Genomic DNA, 22,819 nt, shown 5'->3' with positions numbered 1-22,819 from the left:
AATCAGATGGCTATACATAATTGAGCCCCAAGAAAACTAAACTACCAGATGGTTCTCTGAATTTATTGCATTTGATGAAGTTTAGGGAATATTTCTCCTATAAAGTTTTGCGTTTCTCCTATAAAATTACATTATTTCTGTGGCACATATTGTGAAAGCTAAAGAAATAAAACTAATTCCACACCATGTGCATTTTTCTCTGATTTTTTGATGAAAATACAATGTATAAATATCCCTTTGCTGTGAACTATGTTTATGTCTAAGATGCTTACCATTTATTTAATCTTTATTTGGTTTCAATAGCTGATTATATTTATTGACATATTGAATAAGATGTAAAGTAATGGAATAGCATGAAACCAAAAAGGCATATATTTTTCAGTTTTATAAAAACAAACTTTACACGCAAAAATATGAGTCTAGGAAAAAAATGGTAATTAGTTGTTTGCAATCCTTTTTATCCTTTGCTTCTTTATTCCTCTTTTCTAAAGAGAGTGAGTGCCAAGGGAGATCCTTTGTTTTAATGAATAGGCTGACAGATGCAAAGTGGAGATCCTCAGAGGCAGTTATACTGCTCTACATTAGAAAGGGGATGGGTTGACCCAGAGGGGTATCCCTGACTCTGCAGTAGGACAGTAGGAGCAGATGGTTGGAAGGAGTTGTGGTGGGGGAAAGAAAGAACAAATAAAAAGAAAGAAGAAATAGAGTGACAGCTGCCACAGCTAATAGAAATTGGGAGAGAGGGTTTTCACAAAGTTTTTGCTTTATCATATGCAATGTTATATCCTACATCCAGCTCCCATAGAACATTTCAGTTAAGACAATGTGTTCTCCAATTCTTCATCATTATTTTACACTAGCCCCATCCTCCTCCAGAATGTCGAGATGACATTTTGGGCAACAGTCAGTGGAAGGAGAAGGTCAGGGCGGCCAAGATACTTTCTGATTATACAAATTTGAAAATTTGTAAGGCCCTACAGGTATTGAGTATGTGCAGAAATAAAATCTGGTGGATACATTCAGTTTATCTTAATTCAATATTTGAAAATTCTTTCCTCTTTTGGTTGTATTTGCTGGTTATATGTCTTTTTCTTTCAAATCCAATTTATCGAATCCCCTTACTTCAACTCCCCTTAAATATCAGGACCCCCTGAGGTTTTGTCCTAGGACCCCTTATCTTCTCATCCCAGCTGTTTTCCCCAGGCAGTTTCATCCACTATCATGACTTCAAATTCTCCCTGTAGGTGGATCTTTCTCAAGTCCAAAGGCTCTGTTGAATTTCAGAACTAGATAGCCAACTGGCCATATCTACCTAGAGGTTCTGTTGTTATCTCTGGTTGTTCATGTCTAAAACCAACACATCATCACCCCTCAGATTGTTATCTGCCTGGTCACTAAGCTAAAAAACCTGGGAAATAGCCAAGTTTATTCTTTCTCAATAATCTTACAGTTGGTTTTCATATCTACACATTCTTCTTGCTAAATACCTCTTGAATCTGTTCCTTCTTTAATCCCCCATACCCTTTACCGTTGTTACCATCAAAATTTGCTTGTACTAATGCAATATCCTTTCTCTTCTTTTAGTCTTACCTCATTTCTCCAAAGCAATCTTTTTAACACAAATATATGATACTCAAAATTCTTCAAATAGAAATCTCTTTGCATGCCATGTAAAGCCTTTATCACCTAGTTCATGTCTAGCTGCCAGCCTTCTCTTCCTTTCCACCTCCCACTATTTATATTTTATGCTCCATTAATTCTGAAATACCTCTTCGTTACCCAAGTCAATATGTTTTTTTTTTGTGGTGCAGACCTTTGCACATGCAATAAAAGGGCCTCTCCTTAACTTGTACATGGGCAGCTCTAAGTCATTTTTTCAAGCCTTACCTTAAATGCTATCCCCTCTGTGAAGCCTCCTCTACCTCTAACTGATAAACTTAAGTACCTTTTTTCTTAAGCATCCATGGTGATTTGCTTGTATTTCAATGGTTGTTACTCCCCTATTGCATCACATTTGTTTCTTTGTATGTATATAACTACCTCACTGAAAAAACCTGAGAATTTACATGGCATACTGCAGTTCAGAGAACATTCACCAGATGTTGGTTAAGTTTAGACCAGTAACTAGCAGATCACTAAGACTCAATATTCATATTTAAAATGAAAGATTTTATAATATTCACAAATGGGAGCAATTTTATTATTTTAAAGGCTACTTTTTAATTAGTTTTCTATGTTTGAATCATACTTGGATTGATCATAAATGTAAAAGTTTGTTTTTCAAAGCCTTATTTAAGGCTATTTCTGAATTAAATTTAGGAGAGGCTTTAAAAGTATTTTCTTCATATTTTGTAACACACAACCATCATAAACCCAGAGTGGAGTCTGTGCTCTGATTCTACCATATATTTTCCTGGGCCCAGCTTGTGCTCAAGCAAACTCTTCTAGTTGAAGTTGGTATCCACTGTGAGTGCCTTTAGAGTAATTATTATAAAGAGCTGCAAAAGGGGTTAAAAGAGTGGCAAGATTGGGGACCATGTTGCTTCCCTCTGTATTAATGAAACAGGCTCAGAAAATTCTGAACAGCAGAGTCATCAGGAAGAAATTCGGAGCATGGCATAGCCTGTCATGTATTTCCTGATCCTTCGAAAATGAAAAAAAAGGGAAAAACATTGTAAGTGAGACTTGACTCGACTTTGTCCCTGTCTACTGGAATACATCTGATGAGTCCACCCAGATGTGCTTCCATTGTGAATACAGTGATGAAGAATTTCAATCACTGACTTCCATATTAGGAACAAAAACTTCTGTTATTATGAGTAGCAAAACTAAATCAAATGAATTAAAACTTTGAACGTCCATACATCTTAAGTTCAGCCATAGAAAATTTATGGTGCTTTATTAATTTGCAAAAAGAACAATCATCAGCTTTCACCTGCACACTATTAGATATTAGTAATAGCATTCAGTTGTGTTATATAAGTTGATGCAGAATCACTCAAGGGGTTCAAGCTTAGTGGCAAATACACCTTTAAATATATATATTTACCACATTTTCCATAATAAAATAAAAAGTTGTGGTTTATTTTGATGAATAGAGGAAGCAAGTTTGTAGGTTTTAACAATGCAAATGGGAGAACTTGAAATAGGGGTTCTCATAAAATGAAATTTTCTAACTGGAAAAATCTCTAGGTATAATGACCTGGAAGAGAACTATAAAAAGGGCATAATTTGATAAGAATTTTGTAAGAATAGAATGAGTTGGTGATTTATGTCAGACAACTCTTTTCTTGGAGAATACACTAGAGCTGCTACTCTTTAACATGGTTCAGAGTATTATTTCTTTCTGCCTTTGCATTTTTAATGCTCTGAAACGTTTTCTATTTGACTTATAGGATTCTCCAGATGATATAATATGTATTTTCTGAGATTTACCCGATGAGACAAATATTTAAATGAATAATGGAAGATCTCAAAAAAAAAAAAAAAGAACTTTTAAAAATAATGATTTCCAGACATCTAGTATGTTTAGGTATCCTCCTTGCTTCAGTTCTAAGTCACAAGCTTTGGTTCAGTATTGAAATGGTTTTCCTATTCTCTCACCTCTCAGTAAGAATAAATATGAATTTTAAAAAAAGTTTTTAGGCAGTTATTCCAGTCTCTGAGTAGACTGTAACTTGTTTGAGACCATCATGAAGACTAGGTCATAAACTCTGATTTTGAGGGAGGAGAGCTTGCATAAATATTTCAACACTTCTTTTGAGATATGTTTTAAAGCAATGATCTAAAAAAGGAACTTGCAAATCTAATTAATGTATAACCATAGGCCCATGATGCATAGTAACCTACATGGACATTTTAATGCCAAACTGCCAGAAAGGTTGTTAAAAATGCATATATATATGTATAGATAGATATATATAGATACAGATATAGATATAGATATAGATATATATCCAAGATGGATTTGGAATACCTTGTATGGTGTTCCCCCAAAGATATCCATGTCCTAAACCCTGAAACCTGGGAATATGTTAGTTTACATGGCAAAGGGAATTAAAGTTGCATAATGGAATTAAGGTTGCTAATCAACTGATTTTGAGATAGGGAAATTATCTTGCAGTATCCAGGTGGGCCCAGTGTAATCACAAGCATTCTTAAAAGTGGAAAAGGGAGGCAGAGAGAAGTCAGAGGCGGACATGTGACTACAGATGAAGAGGCAGAGAGCTGCAGTGTTGCTGGCTTTGAGATGGAGAAAGAAGGTCATGAGCTAAAGAAACCTGGGAAAGGCAAAGAAACAGATTCTCTCCCAGAGCCTCCAAAGGAAGGCAGCCCTGCTGATATCTTGATTTTAGCCCATTTTGAATTTTGATCTCCAGAATTGTAAGAAAGTAAATTTTTGTTGTCTTAAGCCACTGAAATAACTAATTTGTTAAAGCAACAATAGGAAACCAATACAGTGGGTTTTCTCTGCGTCTTTGCTAACACATATGAGTATTAAATAATCTATTAACTCTGTTCTACTCCAAAGGTAAAAAATATCTTATCAATCTTTAATTTTTTTAATTGGCTTATTTCCTTGTGCTCTATGCTTGATGGATATTAATATTGTATTATCAAAGTCCAGGTCATGTGCTGAGCCTATTCTACTATTGAGGTTTTAATTTTTAGTTTTTCTTATCCATTTGTTTGAGCATTAGGTATCATTTTTTTTGTTGGTTTCCACCAATATATTAAGAAAGTTGTAGAACTTTTTATCAGGAATTTATGCTTAATTTTATGAAGCAGCTCTTCACTTTCTTTTAGTATATTAGTATGTCTAATATGCTTTCCACTTCAAAGTTATTAATGTAATAAAGTATGAGTAATAGATTTCTTTCCTTGACCCATCCTTATATAATTAGAATATAGCCCATTTGGTAGTAGTACATTATTCTTTTAATATACTGCTGAATTCAGTTTTGCATCTGTATTTATAAGTGATTTGTCTGTATACTTTAACTGCTCATTTTTATCACAGTTATGCTAGTAATCTAAATGAATTTTAAAATTGTCCAACTTTTGCCATGTTCTGAAGAATTTAAATACATTGAAACTATTTGTAGGACACTCAGTGTCTTTCCCCTGCCCTGTTACAGATCCTCCTACCACCCCATTTTTGTATTGTTTCAATAGTACTGTGATATTTAGAGAGAAAGAGAAGTAAATATATCTCAAACTGTTTTTTTAAGAAAGAACAACACAGTTTTTAAAGTTTTTTTTTGAAAATTTTTTTGAATTTTTGTATCTTTATGTCATTCCAGCAGAATTATGAAAGGAAAAGGGGGTGAAATATGAGAATATCTCCCTGGAGAGTTATTGGCAGCATAGCTTCTCATTGCCTGTAATTTCATTGGAATTTTTCTTTTCTTAGGTGATTGTCATTGCTTTTGTTGTTATATGGTAGATTATAACATATTAAAGCCTATTTACACTATACCAGTTATAAATAAATTAATTCATTTTTTGTAATGCTAGTTTGGGATGTATTATTAGAAATGTCCAAGATGAGAAACCCAAGGGTACTTTGTGACGGTCAGAATATTTCTACAGATTGTGTTGAGTTTGGGTTATTACATTAAAAATGTATTGACTTTTTAAATTAAAAAACTGTTGCAGTTTCTCTGAAAAAATTTTGGAAAGGACAAAACAGAATAAGAGGAAATAAAAACATTCATAAGACAACCTTCCAGATAAATCCATCGTTACCATTTTGTTATAAATATGTCTAGATTTCAATCTGAGCACAAAATTGCTTATGTAATTTTACAAAACTGGAATCATCCTCTATATTATTGTTGTGCAACCTGCCTTTTCACTTCACAATATATTATTAACATTTTCCATGCCATTAAATATTCATTCACATCATTTTAATGAATGTACTGTCATTTTATCTGATATATGATTGATAGTATCCATCAATTCCCTATTACAAAACATCTGTTTCTATTTTATTACAATTTTTGATGCTGCAAAAACATGATGCAATGATTATTTTCTTGGTATAAATTCTCAGAAGTTGAATGATTAAGTCAAAAAGAGTGACACATTATAATGACCTCTTATTTGCTTAGCCAAATTTTTCCCTAGAAGTTGTTCCATGTATAATTCCATGCTAAATATAGGAAAGTGGCTATTCTTCTCACCAACAAAGAATACTATATTTTTATTAATAGTTTCCAATGCTTTAAGCAACAAGAGTATTTCATTTCAATATACATTTCTTTAATTAAACACGTTCACGATCCCTAATTTAAAAGCTCTCTCAAAATTCAGATTTCTTTTTTATTTTTAGCGAGGTAATGCAGAAAAATATATTACACAACTACCTTAGGGGTCTGGGTAGCAAACTGTAAACAAAGGCCTTCATTCTTCTGGAGGGAAACATGAATATCCACACTAAGCAGGAAAGACAGAGACCATAAATATCCTTCCTTCACGTCAGGTTTTACCACCAAATGAGCTCAGTTAGGTTAGGATTTGGTTAGGTTAGGCTTTGCTGCTGAATAAAGATGAAAAACCTTTGTTTTCAGGGCTCTTCTATTTCAAAATTGAGAACAAGGGATGTTAGATGTGTAGTAAAAGTGGTCATTTTCTTGTCTATTGGCTATTTATATTTATTCTTTTGTGAATTGTTCATATCCTTTGATCTGTTGATCAGTTTTCTATGAGGATGCTTAATATTTTCCTCATTGGCTTGTAAAAGCTCTCAGTGCATTAAAGATTATCCTGTTAATTCTTTATCCTGTTAAGAGTTACATATATTTGCTCTGAGTTTGATTTGTATAAAAATTATTTACAACAGTTGTTTTCAAGCTTGAGTCTGCCTAAGAATCACCTGTGTGTTTGTAGTATGTGTGAGTGTGCATGCACTTGCCATGCAAATTCCTGAATGCTGCCCAGAACAACTTTGATGTAATAGGTAAGGCAATCTGAATTCTTAGAAAGCCCTGATGTGATTTTGTTGCAGGTAATCAGAGATCCACATTTTGACAAACCGTTTATGGTAGTTTCAATACATAATTGTTTGCAGTATAGATTTGTTGAAATCTATTGATCTTTTTCATTATGATTTCTGCCTTTTATGTGAAGCTATGGTAACTGGGTTTCAAAAGTGACATTGACAAACTGAGAGCATGTCCAAAGGCCAACAACCAGGATGTTGAAAGGCCAAGAAAGAATTACATTTGGAAAATGATGGAAAGAAAGGGAGATGTTGAGCCTGAAGCAAAGACTTTGTGGGGGACCATACCAGCTATCTTCAGGCATTTGAGAGAGAGAATGTAGCTATTCTATATTGGAACAGAAGGCTGTGCTAAGAACAGTGTGCCAAAATTCAGGGCATCAAATCCGTCTTCCATTGGGAATTTTCACTAGTCAAACAGCTCTGATCATGTCACTTCACTGTTTGGAAACTTTCTGTGTCTTCCTGTTGTCTTTAGGAGAACATTCAGTGTCCCGTGAGGTCCTTCACAATCCAAGCTTCGTTTGGTAGACTTATCTCTTTGCACTTTCACACTATTCACCCAAAATATGTTGCCTGAATGAATGACTTGATATTCTCAAAATCCTAGAGGTTCATACATCATTTTCCCCTTCGCAGATCTCAGGCTTCGCAAGTTTTTTTAGTCTACTAAAGTACCTTTCCCTGTAGCCTGACCCATATCTTGGACTCATGCCAGGACAGGGTCCTGAGGAGACTGTTTTTCTCTCATGGTCCCCTCTCTGGAATGTCACCAATGTGACCTTATTCAGAAAATAAGTTATTTGAAAGCTTAATGATTTTCTTCACCCAACAATTATTAAATATGTGTGAGATGTTGGGACTACAAAGATGAATATAATACCTATGCTGTAGTTCTCAGTAGCTCAGAAAAGGGAATTAATGAAAATTAAAATGAGAAAGTTTACTGAATATTTAAAAATAGAAGGAGCCACAACTATATAATTCATATGTCAGCAGTTATCAAAATTTGAGTGAATTTATAATATACTCATGCATAAAACTATCCTCAGTAATACAGTGTTCAGGAGGATAAATGAAAGGAAAATAAACTTGCTTGAGTTGTACAGAGGAACAACAGCATTGTGTTCTGAAACCAAATGTATAATTTTTGCCAAGATGATGAGGTGGAAGATGTTTATGCTTCCTTTGAAAATTTGACTGGTGACTGAAAGACAAGCCCATTTTTACTTGCTTAGGAATCCTTTAATGTTCAATAAAGCACTTGCATGTTTTTGCATAACAAAAGGGTATGTACATAGTGAATCACTGAGTGTCTTAGGATAATGAACATGTTATGTATTTTAACATCTGTTATATTTATATTTCATTGTGACCATTAATGGATAATTTTCTCTTCCACTGTATAAGGGAAGATGTTGTTCTTATTGTTGCACAGCAATTTGAAGTAGGAGTTTTTTTTCTAGCAGCAAATTACTCAAGTGAATTGTATTTGGAATCAGCCCTTTTGGATAATGTGTACTGTGCAAATGAAGTTCCAAACCAGTAAGAACTCCAGAATTGCCAAGGTCAGAAGCCCCAATACTTTAAATCCATGTCTCCACACTTACAGGGCTGGCTAGTGAGCTGTCATAAAATGCCCATTAAGGAAAATGCATTCCTCGACAGTATACATAGATCCAGGCCCAAACCTCTGTGACAGATTACAAATGTGTTTTTCTCTGTAGAGCAGTGAGCCAGTTAAGTAATTTCTGAATAGTAGACTTGTCATCCAAATGTGGTTTGACGTTATCTCTAGTTGATCAAAAACCTTAGCTTTTTCTCAAGGTGGCTAATAACCCTTTTATTCTCTCACTACAGAACATCTTGATAGTTGATGCTAATCGTATTAGTTATGGCTGATTTCCTTTGGAAGTTTCAAAAGAGTGTGTAGCCCACTAGTCTGTGAGTTCCCGAAGGCGTGAACCATCACATTTATCTTAGTATCGCCACCAATTGGCCAGCTTGTTGCAGTGAGAGTTTCCATAAATGACCTAAACTGAGTTGAATTAACTTCATTTGACATGGATGATGAAAACTAGCAGCAATTTGAGCATTGTTAACACTCTTAATTCTGTTTAGGATTTGAAGCTTTACAGAAACAGTGCATTTTATTCTGCCAGTAAGTAAACAACTCCACAAGATAACTGTTAGCATTTATACTTCACTCAGCTACTTGTGGAAAATTAGTGTCACAGACCAGATACTGCAGCAGATTCTAGCTTGGCGAGGCAGATGTTACAATCAAAGTTATAATTTACAACTAAAAGATGTCTTTTATTGGAATCTGGGCCAATATTTCTTAAGGTACACTTTAAATTTTTGCTACCATTCTACTTGATTGTTTCTGGAACATTCTAGAATCTCCCACAGCAGAGTGATCTCATTACCAGGGAGGGCAGATACCTCTAAAACACCCAAAATAATGAGGTAAAGGAAAAGTCAGAAATAGTTGTTAAAGGGTAAAGTCTCCCATTATATAAATGACATCTTGTCTCAGTGATTCTTGATATCAGAGTGAGGCGCTTAAGGAATTTAGAGACCTAATATGATTTCAGAAATAAGAACACTTCTTGATTGCTCAAGACACAAAGTGCATTTTCTGAACCCTAGGTTCCACAGATGGCAGGGGGTCACAGGGGGGACCAACAGGAGCAATAACAGCGATGGTTGAGAAAGGGACTAACCCACCTCAATCAGAGCACCTTCAACTTTATAGCAGATTCCTATGAAAATTCTTCCCACATTGCATTGTGGAAAATATTTTTGGACACCATAGCTCTAGAATAGTGGCACGAATATAATATGAGTTTACATAGGAAGAAGTGCAAGGGTTCTGAAGAGTCGAATTACAAACATACAGAATGGAAGAATCAAGGCTTAGCAGCAAGAGGTAGGAAAAACGTTGTTGCCTGGTATGAATGAATACCATGCTACGGCTGTCACAAAACTAACGAGAACGTGGGCTTTTTTTAAAGAAAGAAACAGAATTTAAAATACTGGAGGTGATAATTCAGCTCTAGTTTAAACTGGTCAACCCATGATCATTCAGAATTTAGCTCTATTGTAGGCACAGTGCTTTCAGAAATACACACACAAACTGGAACATTTTTGAAAGAAATTGACTAAAATAGCGAGGAGTGATACAAAAACTGAAAAGAAAGCTCTCGAGGGAGAGAAGATAATTTCCTTAAAATACCGGAAAGCTGGCTTGAGAATGAAACTGGTCCTTAACCTTGTCAGAGGATGGGAAAAAAATTCAAATTTGGTTCATGAGAAAAAGAGGAGAAAAAGTTCTTATACCTTGTCTAACTTACTTTTATTTAGTTATGATTTTTAATATCCATTAAAGGAAAACCTTTATTTCTAACCAAGGTATTTTGAACTCTGCCTCCTTCTTGCCTATGTCCCTATAATCTCCTTAAACTCCTGTACACTTAGAAAATTCTGTCCAGTGGAAATACAATGCTAGCCATATATGTAATTTTAAATTTTCTAGTAGGTAAATTTAAGAAGAAATAAAAATAATCATGTAATATTAATTTTAATGATATATTTCATTTAATCCAAGAGTTCCAAAGTATTATCATTTTAACATGTAAATCAATTAACATGTAAATCAATATAAAAACATGTAAATCATTTAACATGTAAATCAATATAAAAAATTGTCAGTGAGATAGTTCACATTCTCGTTTCATACAAAGTCTCTAGTGTGCATTTTACACTTATAGTCCCTCTCAGCATCGACTAGCCACATATCAAATGGCCAGTGGCTATTTTTTTGAACAGGTTTCATATCTTGATTCCAATGAAATACTCATTAATGGTAAAGAAATTCTAAGGCATGGTACTAATTATGAGTATGTGATTTGCAAAATCCTGTGTACTTGGGCAGCTTGTGCACGGATGACATCATGTTGCTGCCTCACCACTATCCCCACATGGGGCACACATGTGTACACATAATCACACATGGGAGGAAACCTCCTTTTGAACAGCAGCAGCAACATGGTGTCACAATTTATTACTGTAAGGTTACATTATTATAACATTACATTTTTACTGTAGGGTTATTATTTTACACCAAAAGCCACAATAGTTCAGCTAAACTATGTTTTTCAACATAGTTTGGTTAAGTCTGGGAACCTAATCACAAATACTCTAATTCCCCAGTAACCAATATAAATATAGTTTGGAATCACACCATTTTGTGACTTGGTCAGTTTCTATATAGAGGTGTCCACTTGAGCATTTGATTTAAAGCTCAAATAAAGGCTTTTAAATAGAATTCTAACATTTCTCCCAGTGGGATGCTCTTTTACCTTTAAAAAAAGCTTGTTGTTGTTTTTTTTTTTTTTTTTTCCCAGCAGCAGGAGAGTCACACAAATGGTAACATATGAGCTCTTTTCTCATCTACATGTATTTCTAATCTCTGCTGAAGCTTAGGCACTATAATGTAAATCACCCTGGGTGCCAAATGAGAAATTGTTAAGATCTTCTGAGATCACTGTCAACTTTAATAAGAATAATGTTTCACAAGCAGAGAGCCATGTTTCGAGGCAAGACCATCACTAGCAACCTTTGAGTTCAAGCCCATTTCAATTCTCCTTGGGGTTGCATACTTGTTTCATCTGTGCGTAGCCTCCAATCCAAAGAGTTAAAGAACTTTAAGCAATTAAGAGGGGACCTCTTGTCAGTTTAGGTTTAAATGTTGACACTTCAGATCGTAGGGTAATTGTTCATGAACTAATGATGCAGTGACGTTCATTGAAATGTAATGGACAATACTATCTTTCTAGGCTTCCTTTAGAAGTTAGCACTGTCCAGAGTGTCTGATACCTGCTCGTACACTGGATTTTCCCCTCATGGCCAACCAGGGACTGGATCTATGTGTCTGCTACTACTATTCAGTCCTCCAGAGCACCCAGCTCTACCTCAGTGCTCAGTGACACCTGCTAATCCATTCACTGATGAAGAAAATTTTTATCCCTGTCACCTTGTGTGGTAGTTTGAAGCTGTATGTACCCCAGAAAAACATATTCATAAATCTAACCCATTTCTGTAGATGTAAACTCATTGGAAGTAGGATCTTTTGATGAGTTTACTTTAGCTAAAGGCATGGTTCAGGGTGGGTCTTAATCCTTTTACTGGAGTCCTTTATGAGAGGAATGAATACAGAGAAAAAGCTATGGAAGCAAGAAGCTGAAATCAGTGATACCTGGAAGAGAAGGGAGAGACCAGCGGATGCCTCCATGTGCCTTGCCATGTGGCAGAGGAGCCAAGGATCACTGGCAGCTGGTCTTTGGGAAGAAAGCATCGCCCTGATGATGCCTTGATTTGGACCTTCTCACGGCTTCAAACTGTGAGCTAATAAATTCTCCTGCTTAAAGCCAGCCCATTTCATGGTATCTGCTTTAAGCAGCCTAGGAAACTAAAACACCTTGGATGCATGGGCTTTACCTATGTTGCAAAATAAATTCAGTTAATTAAAAATAATAAATAGTTATGCAATAATTTTATGTGACTGCCTACCAAGCACCAACTCTGTGCTTAAGGCATCACACTTACTAAAAAATTTATCATATAATTCAGACACATTTTGATTAAGCAGCTACTTTTCTGCTATATGTGTGTAAACTAAGGCACACAGAAGACTCATTGTGACTGTATCACCTACCAACCCAGCTCTGGCATAACTGGAATACGTTATTTAACCTCTCTCAGCTTTAGCTCTCCTCATCTATAAATTGGAGCGATGTTACTGCCTCTAAGTTTTACTGTAAGGAATAAATGACATAATGTTTCCTTCTAGTTCCTTTCCTTCTTGATAGCATTTGTACGCAGCAGTTCACTTCTGGTTAGAAAGTGAAAAAATATTTCGTTACTTAGAAAAAGGAAGCCAGTCTTTCATTGGGTTACATCAGATGGCTCTAAGACAAAGAACTAGGTAGAATAAAAAGAAAGCTAAATGAACTTATTTAAGGCCCTCTTTGAGTATTTTGCAATAATATGACCACTGATTAAATTATTCTTTACATCCCTATTGTAATCTAAGTTAAAAGATATAACATGGGCATAGTTTATTTCTAAATTCTCAAGCACTGGGAGCAAAACCTTATGAAATTTTTGAGGCAAAACTAGCTTCCAGCTAGGGGACTAGAATAATAAAATTAAACTACACACATCACCACACACACACGTCATATATATTTATAAAATATAAGAATTGTACCTGCTATGGAAATACTGATATTAAGTTTAGGACATTTTATTTCCAATCAGTTATTTGTGTGTGCACACACACAGTTTTAACTAATACCAGAGGATTTAAAATAACTTTAACTTTATAAAAGGATATAAAATATCTAACTTTATATAAAAATTATACCTATTGGTTGTAACAGGACATTTAAATTACCTGTGTTTGTCCATTGACAGTTTCTTATCACATTACATATAGTATTACTACTTGGGAAGATGTAAACGATTGCTGGGGAGTGTTTCTTAGTATTTCAAAACTTGTAAACAGCAATTGTGTTGTCAAAAGCACCCAAATAACCTAGGCATCTCTCACCTCACTGAGAATGTGTTGTTCTTACAGTGTGACTTTGCTTCAGACTCTGTGATGTGTGTGTCATTTATTTGATAAGTGCTTATTAAATGACAACAATATTCTAGGCCCTGTGCAATATATATATATATATATATATATATATATATATATATATATATGTATATGTTGAATGAAAGGTCACTGTCCTTTTGGAGCCTGGAGTCTAGTAGAAGAGGCAGGAATTAATCTATTAATCAATGAATTATAGAAATAAATGTGTAAATACAAGCTGTGTAAATACTATGGAAAAATACAGAGAGTTATAAGTACATTGAAAAGGGGAGACCTGGCACAGAGATCACTTTTCTGACCAAATGTCTGAAAAATGAGGTATCAACTAGGTGAAGAAGTTGACGGAGGTAAAGAACGTGAGCTTTGGGTAGATATAAGTCTGAATTTCACAACTTTCTGTGCTGTGTACTGAATTACAGTGCCTTACCACTCTGAAATCTTGGTTTTCTCTTTTATAAAAGGATATTATTGAATTCACCCCCATTGCGTTCCTGAGGGCTGTAAAATGGATTTGTTGGTGGCTGGCAGATAGTGTGCATTTAATAAACAATAGTGCCCTTTCTCTTCTTAGTCCTTTGCTCCTCTGATAAACTTTTCTTAAACTCTTCTTCTTAAGTCTCGAATCCTATCCAGGTCAAAGACTGTTAAGACAAGTAATTATAATATAGCATTATACCTGATGAGGAAATGCTGGTATTTGCTTTAGGGCATTTTATTTTTAGTCGTGTTTGACAGGTAATGTAATTAAGGGAATAGATGCATTGATTTAAGGAAAATAGCATGCATCATACATATCATTAGCTTGGCTGAGTAAAGCCATGTGACTGAATGAAAACTCTGCCAAAATTGAGAGGTAGGGGAATAAGACTGTAATTTAAGCTTGGCTCAACTGGACCTCAAGTGAACCCTAAAGTCCCTTGCAGCTCAATTATCTTGAGAAACTTCAGAGTGAGGTTGATGCCTGTTTCATGTGGTTGATTCTCATTTTTCTGAGATTCTTAGATTAAGAGTCACCTCTTCTGAGAAACCTACTTTGACTTCCTAAGGCTTAGACTGTGTGTCACTGCTCTGTGCACTGCTCTGTTTTAGTTTCCTAGGCTGCTCAAAGCAAATACCATGAAATGGGCTGGCTTAAATGATGGGAATGTATTAGCTTACTGTTTTGATACCAGGAAAATGTCCAAATCAAGGCATTATCAAGGTGATACTTTCTCCTCAAGTCTGTGGCATTCTGAGATTGGCTGCTGGCCATCCTTGGTCCTTAGCTTGTCACATGGCAAGGCACATGGTGGCATTTGCTTGTCTTTCCCTTCTCTTCCAGGTTGTGTTGATTTCAGCTTCTCCCTTTTGTGACTTTCTCTCTCTCTTCCTATGTGTGTGTGTGTGTGTGGTGTATCTCTTCATTCTGTTTATAAAGGACTCCAGTAAGAGGATTAAGTCCTATCCTAATTGAGGTGGGTCACACCTTAACTAGGTAGCCTCATCAGAAGGTCCTACGTACAATGGGTTCATAAGAAATGGATTACATTTAAGAACTTGTGTTTTTAGAGTACATACAGCTTCAAATTACCACAAACTCTAAGAAAGGACTCTAAAGCTCCACAATGAATGTCTGTGCATGGGCCTGAATCCCCCACCACACTGTGTGTGTGGGGGGGGGTAGGGGGTGGACTCCACTCCTTGAGGAGTGCATTAGTGCCCACCTTGTTCACCAGCTCTTGGCACAGCACCGGATACTTAATAGGCTCAATGTAGTGACTATCCCATGAATGATCTATACAGAAAAATTCACAGTGTGTGCTCAACACTGTAAAAATGTTTTGAAAAAGTATATAGGATGGGCTTTCATGCTATGGAACTTATAATTTGGTGAAGAGAGCAAAACTATGACACAAGCAAAGGTGTCCAGCAATTAAGAGGAACATCGCAAAATGAGGTGTATTCTATAAATTCTTCAGGGGTTCCAGAGGTGGTCATGGAAAATTTTGGATTTTGAAGACTGGAAGAGAATGCACCAAGTAGAAAAGGGAACAGACACTGTTGTGCATCCTGAGTGAGATGTGGAACACTGTGACCATGGGCTTAAAACGAGCAGCAGTGAGTCCGTGGTTCACAGCAGGAACTAATTACTGGGGTATTAGGGTAGGCAGCCTGAGGCTGAGCCTCTTAGAGGAGTGTACACTTGATGGGGTCAGAAATGTGGAGCCATTGTTGGTTTTGAGCTCAGAATAATATTTCTAGAAGTTTAGAACAGATTTTAGCAAATGAACCAATCTAAAAGAAATGAGTCCCTAAATAAAATTATTTTAAAATAATAATTTGTATTTAAATTGTATTTTTAAATTTCTAACTCACTCCCATTTCTTTGTATTTCATTGATTATCATAGCAGTTCAAGCATATTAGGTCATATTTATTTCTATTTAACAGAAGAAGTAGATGTTCAGAGAGGTTAAATGACATGTTCAGGGTCATCTTGCTAATTAATGTCAAAGCCAGAAATAGAGGGAAAGATTCCTGAATTTCAAATCTGTGTCATCAAAGATAAAATTAAAATCTATTGAATGATAGCAACTATATAGTTCACACTTTTGTGCATGTTGTCTAATTAAAAGCATTATTACCACAATCCTGCAAAAGGTATAGAGAATATTGTTTGTGAGGATTTTTTTGCTTTCATGTTAAAACTTTATGTGTGGTTGTAAATACACAGGCAACATTGAAGAGAGTTGGGCAGATTTTGTTAGATAAACATAGGTTTATAATACTCGTGTCATAATACTCAAACAATAATATATGATAATTTAGCTTATATATTAGAAATTGGAAACCATTCTTATAAATAAAACTACATAGACTTTACAGACAAAAAGGGGAAACATTTTAAATATGAGAAATAAAACAAGAAATTGGGATTTATTGCATGGGTCAGTTTTTCTGCAGAATAGGTGTGACATATATTCCATAATTAAAGCAAATTTAGGACATGAGATTCAAAATGTTTAACTTTTAATGTCTTGATTGCTGTTATTTGATTCATAAATCTTTGACCACAGAATACTTTTGATTATTTATTGGTTAATGCTTTGGCAAGGGGAGGCTGTATAGAACTGTGTTTAAGAGCACAGATTCTAGAGTCTGATTTGCTGGGTACAAGCCCTTGTCCTTCCATTTACTACTTGTGTGATTTTATGCAAGTTTCTTAACCTCTGTAAGCCTTATTGTCCTTCTCTGTAAATGTGGATAATAATAATTCAGTAAATTTTATCTATGATTCTTTTAAAAATAGAGGAGGGATCAAGAAATATTTGATGTTAAAGAATAAAAAGTTCCTGTGCCAGTAAAACCACTGCTATGCATATATTTCTGATATTGATAGATACATATATTTCTTAATTGCTATGAACCACTGAATCATATTCTAGAATGTGTCTAATCCATTCAATTTTCTAACTCTTCACTGCAAATGTTGGCATTAGGTTTATAGGAAATTGAAAGGCAAGATTTTATAACATTTTATTCATTTTTTTGTGATCTGTGGTGATTAATGAACCTTTATGGGAAACCAAAAGCAAAAAAATTCCTGGATTCCTGGTTTTATGTTTAAAAGCAGTCCATTAGACATTGGAAAAATGCCTGAAGGCTGCATTTTAACAGGTTTTTTTTTCCCCCAAATATACTTACTATGTATGTAAAGCATGGTTTCAGTCACAGAGTAAGCACTTTATAAATGTCTAAATCTATGCTTTTCTTCCTTGACCTTCCTTCTCTCTTCTGCTGCTCTGTCACAGAATTATTCATTCAAAACAATGTGATTAAACTTCAGCAGGACCCACTGTTAGCTAGAGTAGTTCTTGGAAAAAAAGAAAAGAAGCTGCTGACAGGAATAATATTATGGCATTAAACATGTAAGAAGTGAGACAACTTTTAAAATATTGTTTGCAGCTCAGAGGTTCAGTATACCGTCTTCCTTTCTGCTGTGCCATAATATTTCTTTGCAGCTGTGGAAGTGAAGCTTGTGGAAAATACCTGTAGTCGCCTAGTTGGGTAAGAATTGAGCAAAACTGCTGTGAGAGCTGATAAAGATATACAAAGCTGATTGGGTGATCTCTCTTTCAAGGAATGGTGTCCTTCATCCTTCAGGAACATCCTCTGCTAAAGACAGAGAACCTAGCTTCATACTTCCAAAGGGTCAAATCATACAGGTGTTTAAAAAGAAAAATAAACAACTTTTCTTCTGATTGAGATTCTAAGGTGCATGTTTTCACATTTTAATCTTTCTGAAATCAAAATGCATCTCATAATTAGTGAATACATTTAATGCATTAGTTCTATTTCATTTTTGTACAAAAAAATGGTTATTAAATGAATTAATAGTGTGTCTTATAATTAATAGTGTTTTAGACTTGACAAAATATGGCATTTTTCTTCCCAAGAGGGGTTGAGATTTTATTGATTCCATGGCAACTTCTCCTACTGTATGAATTTGTGTGTATATGTATATATATATTAAAATATCTTGGTTTTAATTGAATTGAATACAGAATACTCTGTGTAAAAATGTACAAATCAGGTGCTGATGAGGATAAGTATAGCCTAACAGTGTTTCTTTCCTTTGCAAACCACAGAAAAGATGAAGCAGCAGTGACTCATTAAAAATCCTAACTTATGGTGGGAAATGCCAACTGAATATTTATAGTAGAAGGAAAAGCAGTATCAATTTCTAATTTTAAGTGATATGATAGGCTTTATAGTTGAATTGATGTTTGCCGAACCTTGTTTTAAAATATTTTATTAGAAGTATTTTTTTAAGTTTATTAAAGCAGAATTATTTTTAAAAACAGTTCTTGAGCCCCTAGGCAATTGATGAGATATTTAAGAAGTCTAACACAATGTCATAACTGAAGTAAAGAAAGAAATGTGGGAAAAGTGTGAGTTTAATTTGGTGGATTAGGAACTGATTGAAAGATCATACTTTTAAAATGCTGATCAGTAAATCAATGTCAGTCTATAAAGTGATTTCTAAAGGTTTTTAGCAGGCTTTTATTTTTAGTCCTGTTTTTTTTTTTAAGTAAATCATATAAATTGTATGCTGGTCAAATTTACCAGCATTTAGATGAAACAAAGCCGAGAGGAATAGGTAATATATTGGGTTAAAAAACTCTGGGCCAAATATATGAAGGTGAATTTTAACAGAAATAAAATGTGGTCCTATTCTTTAAAAACATAAACATGCATACACACACAAAGGATGGTAGAAAAAGTAATGGATGTCCATTGATTGTAAGTTTGCTATCAAAGCAGAAAACTAAGGAAACCAAGAGAGAAAAAAGCATAAAATTAGAAATGATATGAGCAAATAAGCATGGATATGGAGTAATTTAAAGTAAAGGAATAATTTCTAAAGTATTGTAAAGGTATTATGAAAATATATTTGCACAACATACACATAAAGCCAGCATCATATTTAATGGTGACATATTAGAGTTCTCAATGCATTTCCTTTAAATTTAGGAGCAAGATAAGAATGCTCTATAAGTTAGTGTTGGTTGCAGATAACAGAAACCATTCTAGCTAGTTTAATTAGAAAGGGCCATAATACCAGAATTGATTATGAGATTGTTTGAAGGGCTGGTGGAACAAGCTCTAGACTAATCTTCCTGTACGTCTCCCAGAACACCAGCCCACAATGAGCCTGCCAAGACCTGCTACCTCTGCTGTGATTGTGAAGCTGGAGAATCTGGAAGCCCCTATCCTAACTGTTGCCTCCAGGACTACACCCTCTCAACCTTGACCTTTGGTAGCAAAATGAATTTACTGCCCACTGCCTCTTAACACCTACAAAACTCGGCATTAGGCACCTCCATCTCCACTACGGTTGAGAAAACCCCAAAAGCTCCATGACCACTCTCCTGGTTTGCAGAATCAACAGACCAGAAGCACAGCCCAATTTGCCTCACTCCCACAAATCTCGAGGGGACATCAGCTTGGTGTAAACAAAATTACAGGTAGAATCCAAGCTTGAGGGGATCCTGGGAATTGTAGTCTTTGGTTTTCCAGCCTCAGGCAAGCAATAAATCATTCTAAAAGAAGAGGAAATGGCCATGACTGAAATAATCTACATCCACAATGTCATTACTCCCGAATTTGACATTTCTCTGAAAGTAGTAGCCAATTAAATTAAACAAGTGAAAGAAGAGGTATAAAGCAGAAGACAAAATTATCACATTTGCTGCTGATATGATCACATACTCAGAAAATCAAAAGAATTTAGCAGAAATACTACAATTAGGATTCAGGAAAGTAATTGGTTACAAAATTAATACCAACCAATCAATAGCCTTTCTAAAATCGTAACCCATTAGAAATACAGTGAAAGAAGTTTCCCCATTAGCAAGAGAAGCAAAAAAGGTATACTAGCTGGCATAAAATTAATAAAAGTGTCTAAGTTTTATATGAAGAAAACCTTAAGAATTTCTGCTGTTGTATGTAAGAGAAAAACAAATGCAAAGACTTACTTTGCTTTAAAGAGGAAGATTCAGTCTTACCGATATTTTAATTATCCCTAAATTAATCATATATGTAATCCTCAATCAACCAGTCTGTTTTTGAACCTGACAGTTCTACAATTAAAATGAAAAAAATATACAGACACAATTAGCCATGAAAAGTCTGCAAATGTGGTGTAAAATAGACACCCTGCCAGATATTAAAATATATCATGAAACCACAACTAAAAAATATATTAAATTAAGAAGAAATAGACAGAAGTTAACTGGGTTAGGATAAAGATTTAGAACACACCTAAAATATACATAGAAATAATTTAATGTACAATGAAGGTAGCCTTTCACAACAGTGGGGGAAAGAAATATTATTCAACAGCTGTTAAGACCACTAGCTAGATATTTGGAAAAAATTAAAGTTGTATTACAACCTAATTCCTGACATCAAAAGCAATTCTAGATGGAGTAAATGCATGAAAGCTACAAGATGAGTAAATACAAAGGGAGAGTTGAAATGGTCAATCAATTTATCAAAGGAGTTTCAATCTCATAATTTAAGGAAAGCCAGTCAAAATAAAGGTTACTAATTTTCACCAATCAAGTCTAAAGGCCATAGGGCCACTTTTATAAACATTGTGATCTGGCTGTTTTCTGTTTTTCTGGAAAAAGTTAGCCAGCATTACCATTGCTCAGTTGTCAGTAAAACTGGGAGTCAGCTGGCTCTATCTTGAGCCAGCCGGCAACAGAAGTTCCCTTCCTGTTACAATTATCTGAGGCTTGGGAAGAAACAGCGCCGCCTCTCATGCCAAGCATCTAACTCCTGAGCTATGAGTAAAGGATTTGTTTTCTGAAAGGACACCTAGCAGTGACGTTTGGAAGAAGGTGGGGCTGGAGGTGGTGGAGGAGGAGAGAGACCTGGTTTTGCATTATAGACATCTCTGAACTGTTTGCGTTTCTGATCACGGGCAGGTTTTCACTGTTTAAGAGGTATGGTGTCTAGAACAGAGCTGTCATTAGTCTTGCTCTGCCCCGAGTTGGTCAGTTCAGGCCTGGAATTGGGTTTAGATGTGGGCGCTGCCTTCTAAGAGAGACCCACAAACCTATTAGAACCTGTTAAGAGAAATGCAAGCATAGCCTGAGGGGATTTGAAATCAAGCCATGTGAAGGAAGATGGGAGCATCTGGATGGATTATTTATCTGGATAATGAAGAACCGGTCTAGAAATTTTTGCAGTGTTCATGGAAAGAGTCTGGAAAGGCATTAAACATATTCACTATGGACTCAAGGGATAGGCCTGCATCAGGGGGGTTGTTAAAGGAAGTAAATTTTAGAGCCCTAAGCATGGGGCTTTCCAAATGAGGCTGCAATGGCAAGTAGTGGGGTCACTCATCATGGGAGCCGTTGGGTGGAATGGGGACATTCAAGGGACCGAGCTCAAACTCAAGGACTCTTAGAGGCTACCGTAATTCTTACTTATACTCACTGTTAGTAGGGGTCTCCAGATATGTTAAAAGACAAAAAGGAATAGTTCTCTATAATAAAACAAACAAAATAGATGGTAAAACTACAAGTCAGCCACCTCATTTCTCAGGAACTGTTCCGCTGTACCAGCTATTTAAAGCAAGACCACAGCAAATAGTTTGTCATGTCTAAAGGCCACAGGACCACTTTTATTACCTTTTCGATTTGGCTTTGCTCTCTGCTTTTTTCTAAAGGTTAGCTGGCTTCACCACATCACGGTTTCCAGTAAAATCTAGGGAATCAGCCCACCCTTTTACAGCCAGCTTCCTGCTGAATTCCAGGCAAATGCTCACAGACAGCAAGAGTAGACCTGACCTTGGGGTAAGGGTGGTAAAGAGACTTTGTTCTGACCTTTCCTTCCTCATGGACCATCGAGGCTGGGAAGTGAATGTTTAATACCCCTGGGAATGGTCTGGCCTCTGTTTCAAACAATTATTGAACTAATCTAAATTACACAAACAGACCATTTATCAAGGTCAGCTTGCCACATTTGCATATCTAGGCAAAGTGTTCCCAATACAAAGGGTGAACTGAAGATCCGTAAAGCAGAAGTGAATTTCTGTTAGTCTTGCCCATGCACACATGCACACATTGCACGATTCAATAAATATCTAATGATGAGGGAGTTTGCAGGTTGGGTCACCCAAACAATTATTGTTTTATTAATGTGAGACAAAAAGGCATTTTTCTTCTTGAGTAATAACCTGTTACCAAGTTTAGACTGAGACATTTGATTTCAAAGGATTTTAACATTCTTGTTGACAAGTAAGGAGGAGAAGAAGGAAATGAGATGTTCGAGTGGGAAACGTGATGGAGGGAATATTTCCAATGCAAGCACCAGAGCCAATTCTCCCTTTCAAGCCTTATTTCCTACAGCAGTAAGCAAATTTTCTAAAACTTGGCATCTGTCTAATTAGTTGTGCCTAAAGGGACTCTCCTCTAGTTCTACACCCTCACCTGAAAAGTTGACCTCAAAAGTTACCATCAATAAATTTTATTCACAGGCAAAGAGATGTTACAGTGACTGAATTTTTTAAAACTCCACAGTGTTGCATCCTCAGCATAACACTCTTCTTGAGTGGGAGAAGCTTGCCACTATGCTGGGCATCTGTAAGTGTAT

The 22,819-nt window shown here is 35.5% G+C and overlaps 1 protein-coding gene across 7 annotated transcripts in view; it reads left to right on the top strand.

The window, feature by feature from the left end:
- Positions 1 to 22,819, top strand: part of TMEM117 (transmembrane protein 117) — a 516,480-nt gene that overhangs the window by 453,812 nt on the left and 39,849 nt on the right. Inside the window, exon 7 of one of the 7 annotated variants that reach the window (XM_037845390.1) lies at positions 19,348 to 19,392. The exons of the other annotated variants lie outside the window; for them this stretch is intronic. Coding sequence (XP_037701318.1) covers positions 19,348 to 19,365 — 18 coding nt within the window. The 3' untranslated portion in view covers positions 19,366 to 19,392. Of the gene's footprint in view, positions 1 to 19,347; positions 19,393 to 22,819 lie in introns of those variants that run through there. 7 annotated transcript variants of the gene reach the window in all.

Source organism: Choloepus didactylus, chromosome 8 (genome assembly GCF_015220235.1).
Source record: "Choloepus didactylus isolate mChoDid1 chromosome 8, mChoDid1.pri, whole genome shotgun sequence".
NCBI classification, from domain to species: domain Eukaryota; kingdom Metazoa; phylum Chordata; class Mammalia; order Pilosa; family Megalonychidae; genus Choloepus; species Choloepus didactylus.
This window is presented reverse-complemented; position numbering and strand designations above follow the sequence as displayed.